Raw genomic sequence first — 15,379 nt, forward strand, 5'->3', positions numbered from 1 at the left:
AAATTTCATTTCTTGATCAATTTTTTTGTTCTCATCCAGGATAAATACATTTTTTTTTGTCAAAAAATGAAATTTCGCGGATTTCAGGATCTTCATTGGAACCTTCATAATCATGCGTTACAGTTTCAAATTATTCAGTGCACCTATTTTGGAGAAAAGTTTTATAAATGTTTTGACTTTTGGTGTATATATTCATACCACCTTAAGATATTTCAGAACGACGCCAGCCTAACACGTTTAATTAAGAAATTGACCCGTGTAATTGAATCACTTTGGGGATCTTTGACGCCATCGCTATCTGAGCGGGGTGCCCAACCAGTCGCTCTTAATGATATCCGCAGCCTTCTCCGCGATCATGACGACCGGAGCATTGGTGTTCCCGCTGCAGATCGTCGGCATGATGGAGGCATCGACGACCCTCAGCCCCTGGACCCCGTAGACCTTCAAGCCCGAGTCGACGACGGCTTCGGGGTCCGTAGAAGGACCCATCTTCGCGGTACCCACGGGATGATAGATGGTCATCGTGATATGCCTGATATGGCACTCCCAGTACGCGTCGCTTCCGAATTTAAGATGCTTGCACCCGGGGATCTTGAGTCTGTGGACCCTGGATCCGAACTGCCGGAAGACCTTCGCCTCGCTGATCTTCATGGCCAACTTCGCCCCCTCGACGAGAGTCCGCATGTCAAAGGGGTCGTCGAAGTAGTTGGCGTCGACGATGGCCTTGTGGAAGGGGTTGGAGCTCTTCAGGGTGACGGTGCCGCGAGATCTGGGGCGCAGCAGGAGCGGCATGATCGTCCAGGTGTCCCTGTTGGCGATGGGCCTATAGACCGCGTCGTAGAGCTCGTTGGTCAGTCCGAGGATCTTCCTCACCTGGACTCCGGCGTCCGAACTGATGGACGCCGGCGCCATGTGCATCTGGATGTCCGGGTAGGACCCGGACCCGTTGGCGAACTTGGTGTTGACGAAGGCGTAGCACTCGACGCCGCCCAGCGTCGTCATGGGCCCTCGTCCGTTGGCCACGTAGTGCAGGGTGACCGGGGCGGCGTGGAACCTGTCCTGGACGATGGACACCGGCTTGTCCACGAGGAACGTCAGGCCGCCCATACCCACGTGGTCCTGCAGGTTCCTGCCAACGGGGAGATCCTTGAGGACCCGGACTCCCACCTGGCGCAGGTGCTCCCTGGGCCCGATCCCCGACAGCATGAGCAGCTGCGCGCTGTTGATGGACCCCGCCGACAGGATCACCTCCTTCCGGGCCCAGACCGTCCGCTGGAGGCCCCCTCGGTGGAACTCCACGGCCATGGCTCGCATGGTGACCGGGTTCACCACCACCCTGGTCGCGAGGGCGTTCATCGCGGTGTGCAGATTCCGGCGCAGCCTCACCGGCCGAAGGAAGGCCTTGGCCGTGGAGCACCTGCTGCCCCTCCGGATGGTGCCCTGCGCGATCATGAATCCGGTCTGGCGCTCGCCGTTGATGTCCCGGTTCTCGTAGCCCAGCTCCATCCCGGCCTCCACGAAAGCCACCGCCAGCGGCGTCTTCCAGGGCGACTCCTGCACCGTCAGGTACCCGCCGGTCCCGTGGTAGGGACTGTTCCGGAGGTAAGGGTTCCGGTTGTCCTCGGACTTCTTGAAGTAATGCAGGACGTCCTCGTAGCCCCAGCCCGGATTGCCCAGAGCCTCCCAGTGGTCGTAGTCGTGTCGGTTTCCTCTGACGTAGAGCATGTAGTTGAGGACGCTGGAGCCGCCCAGGACCCTTCCTCTGGGCCAGTTGCAGCGACCGCCCTTCATCCCCAGGCAAGCTCTGCCCGTTGGCTGCGTCCTGTACATCCAGTCCAGCTTCGTCAGCTGCAGATACGCCGCCAGAGAGGGAACGTCCGTGATCTCGTTCTCATCCGGCCCAGCCTCCAGCAGCAGCACGCTCCATTCGCGGATCTCCGACAACCTGTTCGCCAGGACCGCTCCGGCGGACCCTCCGCCGACTATTACGAAGTCGTACTCCGGGTTTAGGGGGTACTTGTCGATCGGGCGACTCTCCGGGTCCAGCTGGTCGTATCGGTAGTAGGACAGGCCCGCTATCAGCAGCGGGACCAGCCAGAGACCCGTCCCCACGAGGTTGATCGCCCCCTTTAGGGCCGCCGTCACCACCACCGCGTTGAACACCATCTCCGGATGATTTCGGGGGCCTCGGGGTTTTCTTCGCCAGCTCCGACGAGGTGCTTCTGGGTGGCATAATAGAGGGGGGCCCCCCTGCTCTCAGTCCTTCTAACGGGGCAAGAGGATCGTCGCTTTCTCGCGGTTGGTCAATAGCGGCACCGCTACCCCAGGTCTTGCCCGGACGCCCGTCGACGTCCCGTCGACGTCCCGTCGACGTCCCGTCGAAGTAACGCTACGGATTTCGCTCGAGATCCTTCCGTGAGTGAAAAATTAGGCTGACCGGAAATGGGGCTATTCCTCGAGAGTCGTTCTGCCTAGGCGGGTCGTCGAAGTCACGCCTCGCGGTTCGTAAGGAATCGGGCCGATGTCGAAGAAACGAGGCTGACCGGCGACGGGGTCGTTCCACTTCCCTTGTCTGCCCTGCTCGGGTTGCCGAAGTCACGTCTCTCGGTTCCTCGAAACCCTTTTCGTGCTACAAAACAAAGGCACAACTTTATACAATTAGACCTGCAACTTAGAAAATCGTCCATTTTTTTATTGCCAATTTATTTCAGGTAGATATTCGAGATACATTTGAGGTCGACTAAGGTAGCAAGTAGTGTTGGGACGAACCGTGCTCTCGAGTCGATTGCACCTTTTTTCCTTCAACGTCGTCCGCATCCTAAACACGTTTTACCGCCGATGCTAATGTTGTTAACGCATTGCGTAAACTGGACATCGACCAGGAAGTATTTTCCCCTGCAACAAAGAAATTGTACACGCCTTATATAACAAAGGAATTAAAATCGACTGCAAAAGCCTTTGTAAATTTCCTTTTTTTTAGGACAAGGAAATTTCTTGACAAGAACTTTGGATCGCGTAATCGGTGCAATGCCGGGAAGAGAAAGTGTATAGAATTTTAATCGTGACCGAAATCGTAGCTTCTTCTTCGGAAAAATGTACGATGCTCGTCCACGAAACTTTTCTTCGGGAAATCCGACGTCGAAAACTTCCTCCCAAAAAATCTAATTTTCGGGGAACTCTGCACCGAAAACGGTCATTCTTTCGTTGCATTTGTGAATCAATTCGGATACCCTCGCGCATAACGACGTGCTAATCGAAAGTAGGTTTTCGAGTCCCCACGTGGCTGGAACTCGAAAACGTCCGTGACACTTTTCCAAAGACGGTTCCTCGATTCCCATTCCACCTATTCGATAGAAAATAAAAACCGGGACGAGCCGCGAAAATTTTGTCCGATTTTCCCATTCCTTCGAGATGGGAACGTGCGACAATTCTTTCGCGGCGCTCTAACGCTGACGCGGATAACTTTATCCGTGACAAATTTAAACCATGCGAGTCGTTACATGCACTTGCATCTTACTGGAATGAAATCAGCACCGAGCAGAAAAGAAAACGAGACAAAAGGGACCGTTGCGTTTTGCTTCTTGGAATAATGTCCAATTAGCTAATCGTAGAGAGACTTCGAGTACTTTCTAACTGTAAGAGAGAAATATTAAAAATCCGGAACGGACAACGTTAATTAATGAATTTAAATGAATTTATTTGGCACGATGAATTTATTCGACAAGCCCTTTCTCCGGTCGTACTAAATCTTTAAACCGAAATTCGAAATTCCACTTGGTTGTAATCGATCCCTTCCTGGATTTGAATTTCACGCGCGATGACAACTTTAACGACACCGACGACGGAGTCGGACGACCGCTAATTGGATTTCTAATTGGCTCTAGATATTATCTTCGAAAATTCCCCGGTGAGGAAAATACTGCTCCATCGTCCATTGCTCGGAATTTCCGGTATACCGTAATTTCAAATTTCATTTCCATCATTTCCAAGGTTAATAATCAATTCGGTAATAAAAATGACGGATAAACGGACGTACTCGTTCGGAATGAAAACTATCGATTTCTAACCTCGAGAAAGAAACGAGAGTCACGCGGTAAATCGCGCCGATTACTCGTCCGATTTTTCCCGAGAAAGTAAGCGTGCTCCCATAAAGGAAGTTCGCTCCTCAGGTTCAGGTTCAACGAAACCGCGGTCGGCGATTCGGCTCTCTCAGGGAAAGTTCCATCCCTTTCTCCTGGCGGTGCTCCGCACCGATCTCTGCCTCCGAATGGACGAAGAGAGAAGAGAGAGAGAGAGAGAGAGAGGAATGCCGACTCCTCCTTGTTCTCCGACTTTGACACGAAATTCCCTCGCGGCACCATGTCAAGACGAGTCACTTCCCTTAGAGGTGACGAGAAAGTCCTGTTTTACCGACCGACCATAAAAGGGCGAGAAAATGGATATAACAAAAGTAAACGAATAAATAGACGAGGAGTACGCCGACGTATTGCACGAGACTCGAAGTTATGAAAAAAGTAGAATATAATAAATCGGACATGTCAGCGCGCTAATGATGGACAATTGGCCCGATTAAAAATAAATGAAGTAAAAATGAAAACGAGAAGATCGCACGTTATTGAGGAATAATTTCTTTTACTATTGAATCCAACTATCACCCCGAGGAAAACATGTGATCGAATCAAAGAAATATTTAGTTCATTCAAAGAATACTTATTTGACTAAAATAAGTTCGAATAAATTGGATGCAGTATTTCCTCGGAGTTATGACAATTTTTGAGTTTATTTGAGGCATATAATTATTTCTTGAATTAAGAAAATATTTTTTTTGGTTCAAGGAATTCTTTTCTCAGGGTGGGTACACTACTTTTTTTGGTCGAATATATAACGCGCGATTAAATTAGAAATGAAATTATTGCGCGCTTCGGGATTATTAAGAAACGTCATTATCGAATAAGGATGCCGAATCCGTGAAGGAATACGTCGTCTTTTTGAGACGCCTGAATAACGCGCAATATTAATGTCTGCCATTATTATATTAATGGCCTAGTGATTGCGGCAAATTGGTACTTTTGTGGTGCGGTAACGATCGCTACCTTTTTGCGCCCACGTGTCCGGAATGTTCCGTTTCTTTCCAGCCACATGAGAGCGACGTGTGTCGTTACATATTTCACCGAGCGCAATTGATTTTAACCGTTATCGAAGTGTTACATCGGTACGCGACTGCGGTTATTCGACAAACGTCATAAAGGTGAAAGCTCCCTTTTTCCTAGTTTTAATATTTTCCATTACAAGTGTTCATTTTCGGAATTCACCACGTCCGTGATTTTACTATAATTTTCCTCGATGCAGATCGGTCACGCAGGAGAACGTTTTCTAATAAAAACGAAAGTTCTAACCTCGACGGCCCCCATTTTGTCGTAAACCAACGCCATCAGGAAAGCGTCTCTTGAATATTTATGAAAAACCTGGACCGACTGGGCTAACGATATCACGCAAGAAAGTATAAAATGTACGCATAAATAGAAGACGCTAAACGTAAAATAATTCATGCCGATATCTATTAAATATTTCCCTAATTAAAAATGACACTCGAAGGAGTGAAATTGCGATGGTGATTTACGTCGTCTTTGTGGTTTTATTTCCGTTTTTCCCTCCCATATCCCGGAAAATGACGTTAATATTCCGCCGTGAAATCGCCGTTAATATTTGAAAGAAAGAGGAAATACTTGCCCCCGTTTTACCCTCGCCAATATTAGTAGCTCACGGTGCACGATTACACGCGCGTAATAGCGTGTAAGTACTTCGAAAGTCGTCATTTTAGAGCCCAATAATTGGATGGTTTTTATTTTATTTTCATGAATATTCTTCGAATAAATTTGTGCAAAATACGATGTTTAATCATGGGAATATTTAGAATTCGGCTATAAATGTTCCGTACGTTTATATTAATATATTATGCATTTTTTAAAAGAATTTATTATCGAAGTGAGCTTATTAAATTTAATGATTCGAATTTATGTCCTCGCAGTCGGTTTATTTAGGTCGATTGTCTATAGACGTCGATACGTTACGTTAAGCCGTAATGCGATCCATTCATAATTTCAGAAAGTATCTCCAGTACCTTCTCGATTACGTTTCACCGAGTAATAAGCAAGCTGACACCTTTTGTCGTGACGAATTGCGAGTGTACGCGATTCCTCCGGCCGCTGAAATTCTACCCGATTACAACACGTAATTAATGCCTACGAGAAATGTTTCCACATTTTCTTCTTGGGGAGCTTAGATGTACCCTTAAATCTTTATAAACATTTGTAAAACGGTAAGGCCGTAAACTCCCATTTTACTGATTTCGCTTTAAAAAGGTCGAAAAAAATGCTCCGTATCGTTTGATTTCCCGCCTCGTTAAAATAAATTCTTACATTAAATTACGAGTTACTCTACGAGTTTATTATTTTATTTTCTTGTTTGTTAATATTCATAAGCTAACATCGTTCGCAGGCCTCTCTCCTCGGTAATTTCAGCTGGTCAAAAAATCTCGGTAACACCGGGACAGTCGGATGTTGAATTTTCTTTTGCTGTAGTTACATTGTACGTCGTTGTTTATATTTAAAATGCATGAGCAAAAACTGGATGAACGAGTAGTAAATAAAAATGTAAAAGAGGAAGTGCCGCGTTTCCGAGAGGACGAGACAATTCGATATTATCTCGTTACGGATAAGAGGGAAAGCGCGCGCTTCTTCCTCTCATAAATATGTATAACAAGAGGAAGAATCCGTATTCGATCTAAGCGGAAGATTTCCCATAAGGCTGTTTCGTAATCGAAGTCAGAAGACAACGAATGCCCGCAGCGTAGCCTGCTCGTTTTTCTCCCGTTTCCTTTTTTTACTCTCGTTGAGTTATTACCACGATATACTGTTACCCATAAATAGGGCAAATGGCCGGAAAAACTCAACTGTTACGAACTCTCGATTAAGTTAATTTCATCGATCCGGTAAAACGTTACCCGTGCTTTCATCCTTTTGGAAGCGAATACATGGACTAGGAAATAATTATCCGAGAAAAATCTGCTAGTTTATATTTGAATCGATGGACGTACCACGTGACTCGTCCGGCGCCGCCATCTTGTTTTTCTCAGTCCGATATGCGGTAACTCGAAATATCACTTTTCATCGTAGTTCGTTAACGGTCAGATATTAAAAGTCCAGTCGAGGTCTCTCGATAACTCGAGTGAACAACCGAAGCAAATATTTACGCGACAAACGACGCGAGATTTTTCAAATATTCGCGTCATTTATGTATATTTTTGTCATTTTAACGAACGACTCGCGACAAATCATCGCTCTAATCTTGCAGATTTTTATTTGACGTTACTTAGCGGTTTGCTTTTTCGATATATATAAATGTCACGAAATTTTACCAAATGCCTCGCGATCGATCATCCCTGACGACCCTTAATCGTTCGGTAATTATAGTTAATATTTATTTATTATCACTAACCCGCAAAACCTGTGATCGAAATCACGCGGCATCCCCCGGAGAGTATCTCTCGATGCACCTCACTTCCGACGCACTTTCGGCGCACTTTCGGCGCACTTTCGGCGCACTTCCGGTGAAACGTGGTGCACCGTCTTGACGCGTTAATTGTCACTCCTCCTTTCCGACGTCTTCTTTGACGGTCTTCGGCACCGTCGGGCGGCGCAGTGGCACCAGCCGCGGCGGAGTCCTTGATCGAGTCTCCTTTCACGGTCCTCGGAGTCCTTCTCCTCGGAGTTTGGCAGAGAAAGTGGCGGAGTTGGCCGCGGAGTCGGCGATGCGCGAACCTAAGGCCGCTCGGACGGCGACTCTTCGGGGCTCTAATTGTAAGTGAGCCGAATTAGCGGATTAGCGAGCTCGAAGGCGTCGGGATCCCGAGGAGAGGAGGTCCACGACGAAACGCGGCCTGCCTTCTGCCGAGTATCGGTCTGAATTTCTTTTCGAGGACTACGATGACTCGCAGTCATGGTTTGGTGGTGAAAGTACTTTCCACTTGTGTACACTTCCTGCCCGCACCTATTCTCCGCGATGTGGTAACCGCGTCCGCACGCACGTCCAAGGCCGGGAGCTTCCGGGTCCCTCGAAATTTCCCTCGAAACGTCCTTGCCGACATTCCTTGCTTTTTATCGGAGACTTCACGTTTACATTTTTTATATTTTTTATATTTTTTATACCGTTTCTTTAGATTTTGGGGATTCAAAGTACAATTATTTCACTCGAATGAACTCAAATCAATTTTCATAACGTCGAGGAAACTTTGCATTTAATTTATTCGAGATTACTTGAGTCGAGAATTCAATTGTTCTTTGAATTAAAAAAATATATATTTCTTTGGGACCATTCGAAGAGATATTTCTTGGTTCGGTGATATTTTTCTAATGGTGTTATAAGGACATCTCGAAAGATGTCCTTTCAGCAAATTTCATCGCTTTTCGTTACAGGCATGAAATATAAATCTTGTTCCAAGCTGCAGCTCGTGTGTAAGGTGGGCAGCGAGGAGAGGTTATGTCGTTTTGGTAACGGTATACGGTTTAAATAATTGTTTTTTATCTTTATATTTCTTTGTGCCGTCTTAACAAGGGAAAGCGCGTTCGCGGGGAAAATGTCGCAAATCTGTCTAAACGAAGGCCTCCGGCATATTATTTTAACCCTCTTCTGCAATTAGGAGTCGTCGACGAGAAATTTCCTCCTCTTTAGAGAATATTTAAATGTCGATTTACCGGAACAATTTAGTTCGTAAGGAAAGTCCGGAAAAACATTTTCCTGGCGATCGGACGTCGCTTCGTGCGGTATCGCAACCGGTATTGAACATGGTATTAAAACTTATATAATTTGTAGCACCGGAATACCGGCGTTACGGCACTCCGTGTATGGACGGGGACAGGAAGGGAAATGGAATATTTATCCCGCGAAAAAGTAGAAAAAAGAGACGTCCTAAGAGGCGGATAAAATTCCCCTTTCTCCCTCGAGCGCTCTCTTCATTCGTTTTTGCTTTCCTTACGATCTTGACGAAGAATGCAAGGAACGTTCTTTCTATTTTCTTGGAGAGAAATGATAACAGATATTTTTATTTCAAATATTTTGGCACTCCAATCGAGAGTGAAACATATATATATATATATACGATTCTTTAATTTCTCTCGATAATCCGAATTGTTCTCGGTCCTTTATACTTAGGCTAAATTAAGCGCCCTCTCCATCGGAATCTTAAGTTAACGTAACCTAAATTAATTATGTATAAAAATATAATTCTCACATAAACGTTATTCTTTGATATTTTATCGTCTTATTTCGATGGTTCGGAATTTTTTTTACTGCTTCAATTATCGTAAGGTTAATATTTAAATAAACTAAAATATTGTATATACGCGAAAATCAGTTTGGTCGAAAACGTCTATAACGAGCTATTTTACGCATTGCTGGGAAATTAGTAGATTAAAAATGTACAAACATTTATGATCACGCGATAAATCTTTGCCATTCTCTCGAGTCGACCGATTCGACGGTTGCGTATTTTTCTAATTAAACAAATGATCTATTTAATTATTGAAACATCTAAATCCGGTGAGGCCATGGCTCGGTCCGTCAAGCCAGAGAATGATATTTCATTACGCCGAAAAAAGGAAAGCTCCACGTTTTCGTCCGTTCGTCATCTTCCGGTAGTCCGCTTCTTGTACCTCCAGTCCTCCTTGATCATATCGCTCGCCTTCTCGGCGATCATAATCGTAGGAGCATTAGGATTCCCGCTAACGATCTGCGGCATGATCGACGCATCCACGACCCTGAGGCCCTTGACGCCGTACACCCTTAACCGAGGATCCACCACGGCCGAAGCATCGCCGGAAGGGCCCATTTTGCACGTCCCGGTGGGATGATAAATAGTGAAGGTGAAATGCCTGATGGCGCACTCCCAGTACTCGTAGGTACCAAAGGGATGATGCTGACACCCGGGCATGGGGATGGCGAGAGGCCTGGACCCGAACCTCTTAAAGGCCGTGGTGTTGGAGACCGCCATGGCGATGCGGATTCCCTCGACTAGGATGTCGATGTCCTCCTTGTGCGTGAAATAATTAGGGACGATCTCGGGATACATCAGGGGATCCTTGCTCCTGAGCTTGACCCACCCCGAGCTCTTCGGCCTCAGCAGAAGGGGCAGGATGGTCCAGGTCTCCGCGTTCACCAGGGGCTTGTACATGGTGTTGTAGACCCGGTCCCTGAGTGCCAGGATCTTCCTGATGTGGTCCCCGCCGTCCGAATTGATGGAGCTGGGAGCAAAGTGGAACTGAACGTCGGGGTAATCCACGTTCCTGTCGGCGTACTTGGAGTTGACGAAGGCGAGACCCTCCACGCCGGGGGAGGTCATGGGACCCCGCTCGTTCAGGATGTACTCCAGGGTGACGGGGAGGGTCTGGAAGCGATCCTTGCGCAGGGAGACCGGCTCGTCCACGAGGAAGGTCAGGCCGCCCAGGCCGACGTGGTCCTGCAGGTTGTGGCCCACCTTCAGGTCCGAGATCACCGGGATCCCGTGCTCCGCGAGGTGCTCCTTGGGCCCCACCCCCGACAGCATCAGCAGCTGCGGGGACCCTATAGATCCCGAGGACAGAACGATCTCCCTTCTCACCCGGACCGTCCTCCGCTGGCCGTCTTTTAGGTACTCCACCCCGATCGCTCGCTTGTCCGCGTTGAAGATGACCCTGAGGACCTGCGACCGCATCGCGATGTGGAGGTTCTTCCTGTTTTTTACCGGTCTGAGGAACGCCTTCGCCGTCGAGCAGCGACTGCCTCTTCGGATGGTCCCTTGGGCCAGCATGAACCCGGTCTGGTTGGCGCCGTTCAGGTCTCCGTTCGCGTATCCTAATTCGATCCCTGCCTGGACGAAGGCCAACGAGAGGGGCGTTCTCCAGGGTGCCTCCTGCACCGTCAGGTAACCTCCCGTCCCGTGATAAGGAGTCCTCGCCAGGTACGGGTTCCTGTTGTCCTCGGATTTCAGGAAGTAGGGCAGCACCTCCTCGTAACTCCAGCCGGTGTTTCCCAAACGGGCCCAGGTGTCGTAGTCCAACCTGGAAGCCGACGTTTCGTTATCGTTTCCCTTGCTTCCTACGAAATTCCCGGGACTGTCCGAAGGTTTTGGAAAGCGATATGCGAGATTCGTAAGGATCGTCCACTGTAGAAAGTTTGGAATACGTGCCGAACTTTGAGTCTTCCGGGAGTGGACCTTTCGGGAATTGCGAAACCGCATAAGCGAGTTTTTGAGCTCGTCGAGAGGTATCCGTTACGTAAGGCTCGACGGTCGGGAGACCGTTGCCATGATTTAATTCGCGATCGGGTCTCGTCTCTCCCCGTGGACGTTCTCTCGTTATAAAATGCCAACGATACCGGTCGTTGCCGCATCAAAAATTGTTAGAAATTCCCTTCTGGAATTCGCCGACGTTCCCGGGCGGAGAAGAATTTTGTCGAAAATTTACCTATTGCCACGGATGTAAATCATGGCGTTCAGGACGCTGCTGCCTCCGAGGACCTTTCCTCGAGGCCAGTTGCACCTGTCCCCCACCATAGCCAGGCAATACGCGGACGAAGTTGGCGGCGCGGTTTGATATTTCCAGTCGAATTCGGAAAGCTGCATGTATCCCGCCAAGGCAGGCACGTCCGACACTTCGTTCTCGTCGCCTCCTGCTTCCAGGAGCAACACCGTCCATTCCTCCACTTCGGAAAGTCTCGACGCGAGGACCGCTCCTGCACTGCCTCCTCCGATCACTATGAAATCGTACATGCGGAGCAGCTGTGGGGAAAAACGAAACGGTCAATTTAATCGAAAATCGAGGAGGACCCGAACGGGATTAGAGACCTGCATAACGTTACGAAATCGTCAGACGGAGCGAGAACAAACGAATTAACGGGTAGGGGAAAAGTGGAACGCGATGGCGATCTCGGTGAGATTCTACGCTCGAGAAGGGACACCGAAACAATGGGAATATTCCTCCTCGTCTTCCTTTGACGATGGGATGCTTTGACCGTTCGAAAGGAGTTACGTAAAAGATTATTAATGATTTTAAAAAATCTCACCTCTCGGAACACGGTAGTAAACTGAAATATCTTTCGAGTTATTTTGTAAAAGAAAACCTGACTTTCGAACATCGGAGTCATCCGAAAATGGTCGCCAATAAATTCGATGACACTTTCTCTAGCCTATCGATGTTTCGCTTCGCCTTCGTCGGATCGGGCGATCGTTAAGAAATCCTGGATTACCTTGGTAGCATCGCTTGGATGCGATTCCGGATCCACCGCGTTGTACCGGAAGTACGTCAGACCGATCATTACCAAGGGCACCAAACTCCATCCAAGGAACGAGGTAGGCAGCATCAACCCGGCGAATCCGATTGGCATTTTTCTTCGATCCGCGAACAACTAAATTCATCGAATCTTGGACATCCCCTGCTTGTTCGAGTGGGACGTTAAATCGCTTTTCTAAAGGAACGCTGCAAAAGTTAACGACATCGTTACTCGGGTGTTTTTAGGTGAAGGACTCGTTGCGAAGCTTTCCGGAATGTCTCTCCAGGCGAATTGCATTTTAATCGCACCTTGAGCAATTGCATTTCCAGGTACGAAACGTTATCACGTTTACCTTGATTTTTCGTACCTATGACTACGTAGATCCATAGGAATCGGTAGAAACATGGAAATCGTCTCCATTCGACTCTCCGAAATGTCAAGGTTTTAGATTTCGCCAGCGATTCTCCATCTGTGGACAAGAAAAGTGAAATAAAGAAATTTGTCGGTGAATAAATACTTGATAAGACCGGACGCGTTCGATCGATTGATCGATTATACTTCGTCGATCCCCTTGTTCGAGTTCGTTGGTTTTCACGTTCACACGAGGGCGTTAACGCTTTCTTGCAGATTATTAAAAGAATAATTTTCTTGCACGTGCAAACGTATCCGTGTCACGAGATCAAATTTCCCGCGGTTTACCGACTAGAAAGCTGCTTCTCCCTCGCGGTTTCACCGCCAGGTTTAATTCGTTGAAACCCTTGACCCTGGAAAATCTAATTGTATATAAAGACACCAAATGCGAATCTCGACTCGAAAAGACAATTACCATCCTTCGACTCTTCGATATTATCTTCGATCGATATATTAAAATCCAAATGCCCGCTGCGATGACCAAACCGCTTCCATGTATTATACATTTTTAACACGGACCGTTGCCCAAATTCCCATAATCGAAGCGATCACCTATTTACGCGTCTCCCCAACGGAAGTTGGTATTTTATCCCGAACGATGATCGATAGCCGAACGGTATTTACGTTTGCTTACTCCGTGGTCGCCGACAGCGCCATCTGCGGTGACTCTCCTCAGAGTTTCGCGAACCGTCGCCTGCTTCGCTCCGAGCACTCACTTTTCCGCATCTATCGGTCAAATTTCTAAATATATATATACGTAAATATTCCCTCCCTTCCTCGGAGCGTGGCCCAGGACGAATTACGGCGACAGCCGGCGAACTTAACTGGCCGCCTAATGCGAGAACAGTTGGACGAGTCCTTCGTCTCTTCGGTGAATGCTAAGAGTGAAAACCGGTCGGCCCCCACCTCGGACTTTCCTCACCAACTTCTCTCTCGACACGCAAACGTAACCGGGTTAACCCTGCACCGTGCGTTCGCTGCACGGGAACAATCGCCCAGAGGACCCTAGAAATAATTAAGGTGAAGTGAAACATCCTTCAAATCAGTCGATTCGAATACAACACTTTTTTTTAAGGGTATTAGACCAAACTGTCCGAAACTTTGACACATTACTCCTGATCATCTAATTGTCCTGACACATTCAAAATTTGGATTTTTCAAAAAAATTTTTTAACTCAGTCCAGACCAGAATTAAAATGGCGTCAAGCCCTGATATTTCGATCGATATACAATTATCGAAGGCTCTGATATGAGAATCGAAAGGGTCAGGACAATTTTACGACAATTTAGAACACTTTGGTAATCGATAAACTCGCATTTGAACGGGATAAAGGCAAAAAAAGTGTTGTATGCGCTTCTTTGCTAAAACGATGGGAATACGAGGTCTCGGAGTGAAAATTTAATTGACCTGGAAATCACAGATGGCGCAGAGGGTCCCTCCGCAGTCAATTAGGGCCCCAGAAGGCACGAATCCAGAGGATTTCTAGAGTTTCACTTCGATTTCTTTATAATTATTGTACGAAAACGACAGGTGGAATATGCCATTTGGTACAATACCCAATATAATTCGACCCAGTTGTCAATATAAAAACGAACGTCGGCAACGTAGGCATTTAGAAAAATCTTTATCGACGTTGATCAAGTTCCTCGACGTGTTTCACTTCACTTTAACTAGCCAGAAAAATTCCACCCCGCCTCGATTGTAGACATTTTCTCACTTTTCGACTTTTATCCAGGAATTTCCATTTTAAATTGTACGCGGTTAACTGTACGAATTTTTATCTTTACGTATTTTCTAGCTCGAAATTTTTATTTTAAAAACTACGAATTCGGAAGCAAAAGGCGAAAGAGGTTTTTTTATTTTTGCGACTTTGTTCCCGAAAAGTTGTATCGAACGCCCTAGTGATTTGGCGCGAAACTGTCCGGAGGTTTAAATTACTTCGTCGTTTAAAAAACGATCTTCGAAACGAAGTTTGCAGCTGAAAAGCATTTCTAATTAATTTTGCTTAGTTTTGCTCGTTGAAAATAGCGGAGCGATATATTTCACGACGGTGGGTGACGAATCCGGGTCGGAATCCTCGAAGTGGGTCGGAAACGAAGAAAGCGTCGATCTCTCGTGGTTTTCGATTTCCTATCGAGCAAAGTCGCGTGCGAGTGCTCCCGTGTACGTGCGCGCACGCGCACGCGACCTCCCTCACGGAGACGCGCGATTCGCCGGTTCTTTCGGCCGCGCTTAAGGTGATACGAAATGGTTATTCTGTATATATAAAACGTTAAAAAATATTGAAATTATTTGCCGAATGATTTGAAACTTCGGCTCGTGATTCCGGAGGCCCAAAGAAAGAACGCGAAGTTCATGCAATTTCATTTTTAGAAAGAAAATATGGACCCAAAAAATGGAAAAAATGTGCATTTATAAAATGGAATTAATTTTAACAGGTTACGTAACCTCTTTAACCCGTTTGGAAAATGTTAGCAACTTGAGACGAGTTCCAGGGAACGCCGATGTACCGTGGAACTCGACCGATTCGGGGACCGCTCGGCTTAATGGACGCTGGCGCAAGTTCCAAGGAACTGCAATTTCCCTGACGAAATTCTTCGTCACTTTCTCTGAGAATGGTCTTTTGGAAATATCGGAATGGGTTAGCGCTGCCCGCGTGACACG

General features: G+C 47.2%; 3 protein-coding genes across 4 annotated transcripts in view; 1 reads left to right on the forward strand and 2 right to left on the reverse strand.

The window, feature by feature from the left end:
* Window positions 1–15,379, forward strand: part of LOC105696587 (flotillin-2) — a 74,282-nt gene that overhangs the window by 12,574 nt on the left and 46,329 nt on the right. The window lies entirely within an intron of this gene.
* On the reverse strand, window positions 295–2,166 carry LOC105696570 (glucose dehydrogenase [FAD, quinone]). The gene has a single exon (XM_012419142.1). It carries the CDS (start codon window positions 2,164–2,166, stop codon window positions 295–297), a length of 1,872 nt encoding a protein of 623 aa, XP_012274565.1.
* Window positions 9,070–12,417, reverse strand: LOC105696592 (glucose dehydrogenase [FAD, quinone]). Its single transcript, XM_012419172.2, has 3 exons — window positions 12,280–12,417; window positions 11,499–11,812; window positions 9,070–11,093 (listed from the first exon to the last, which is right to left on the reverse strand). Exons 1-3 carry the CDS (start codon window positions 12,415–12,417, stop codon window positions 9,683–9,685), a joined length of 1,863 nt encoding a protein of 620 aa, XP_012274595.2. The 3' UTR covers window positions 9,070–9,682.

Source organism: Orussus abietinus, unplaced genomic scaffold, assembly GCF_000612105.2.
Source record: "Orussus abietinus isolate OABI.00-Male unplaced genomic scaffold, Oabi_2.0 scaffold101, whole genome shotgun sequence".
NCBI lineage: Eukaryota > Metazoa > Arthropoda > Insecta > Hymenoptera > Orussidae > Orussus > Orussus abietinus.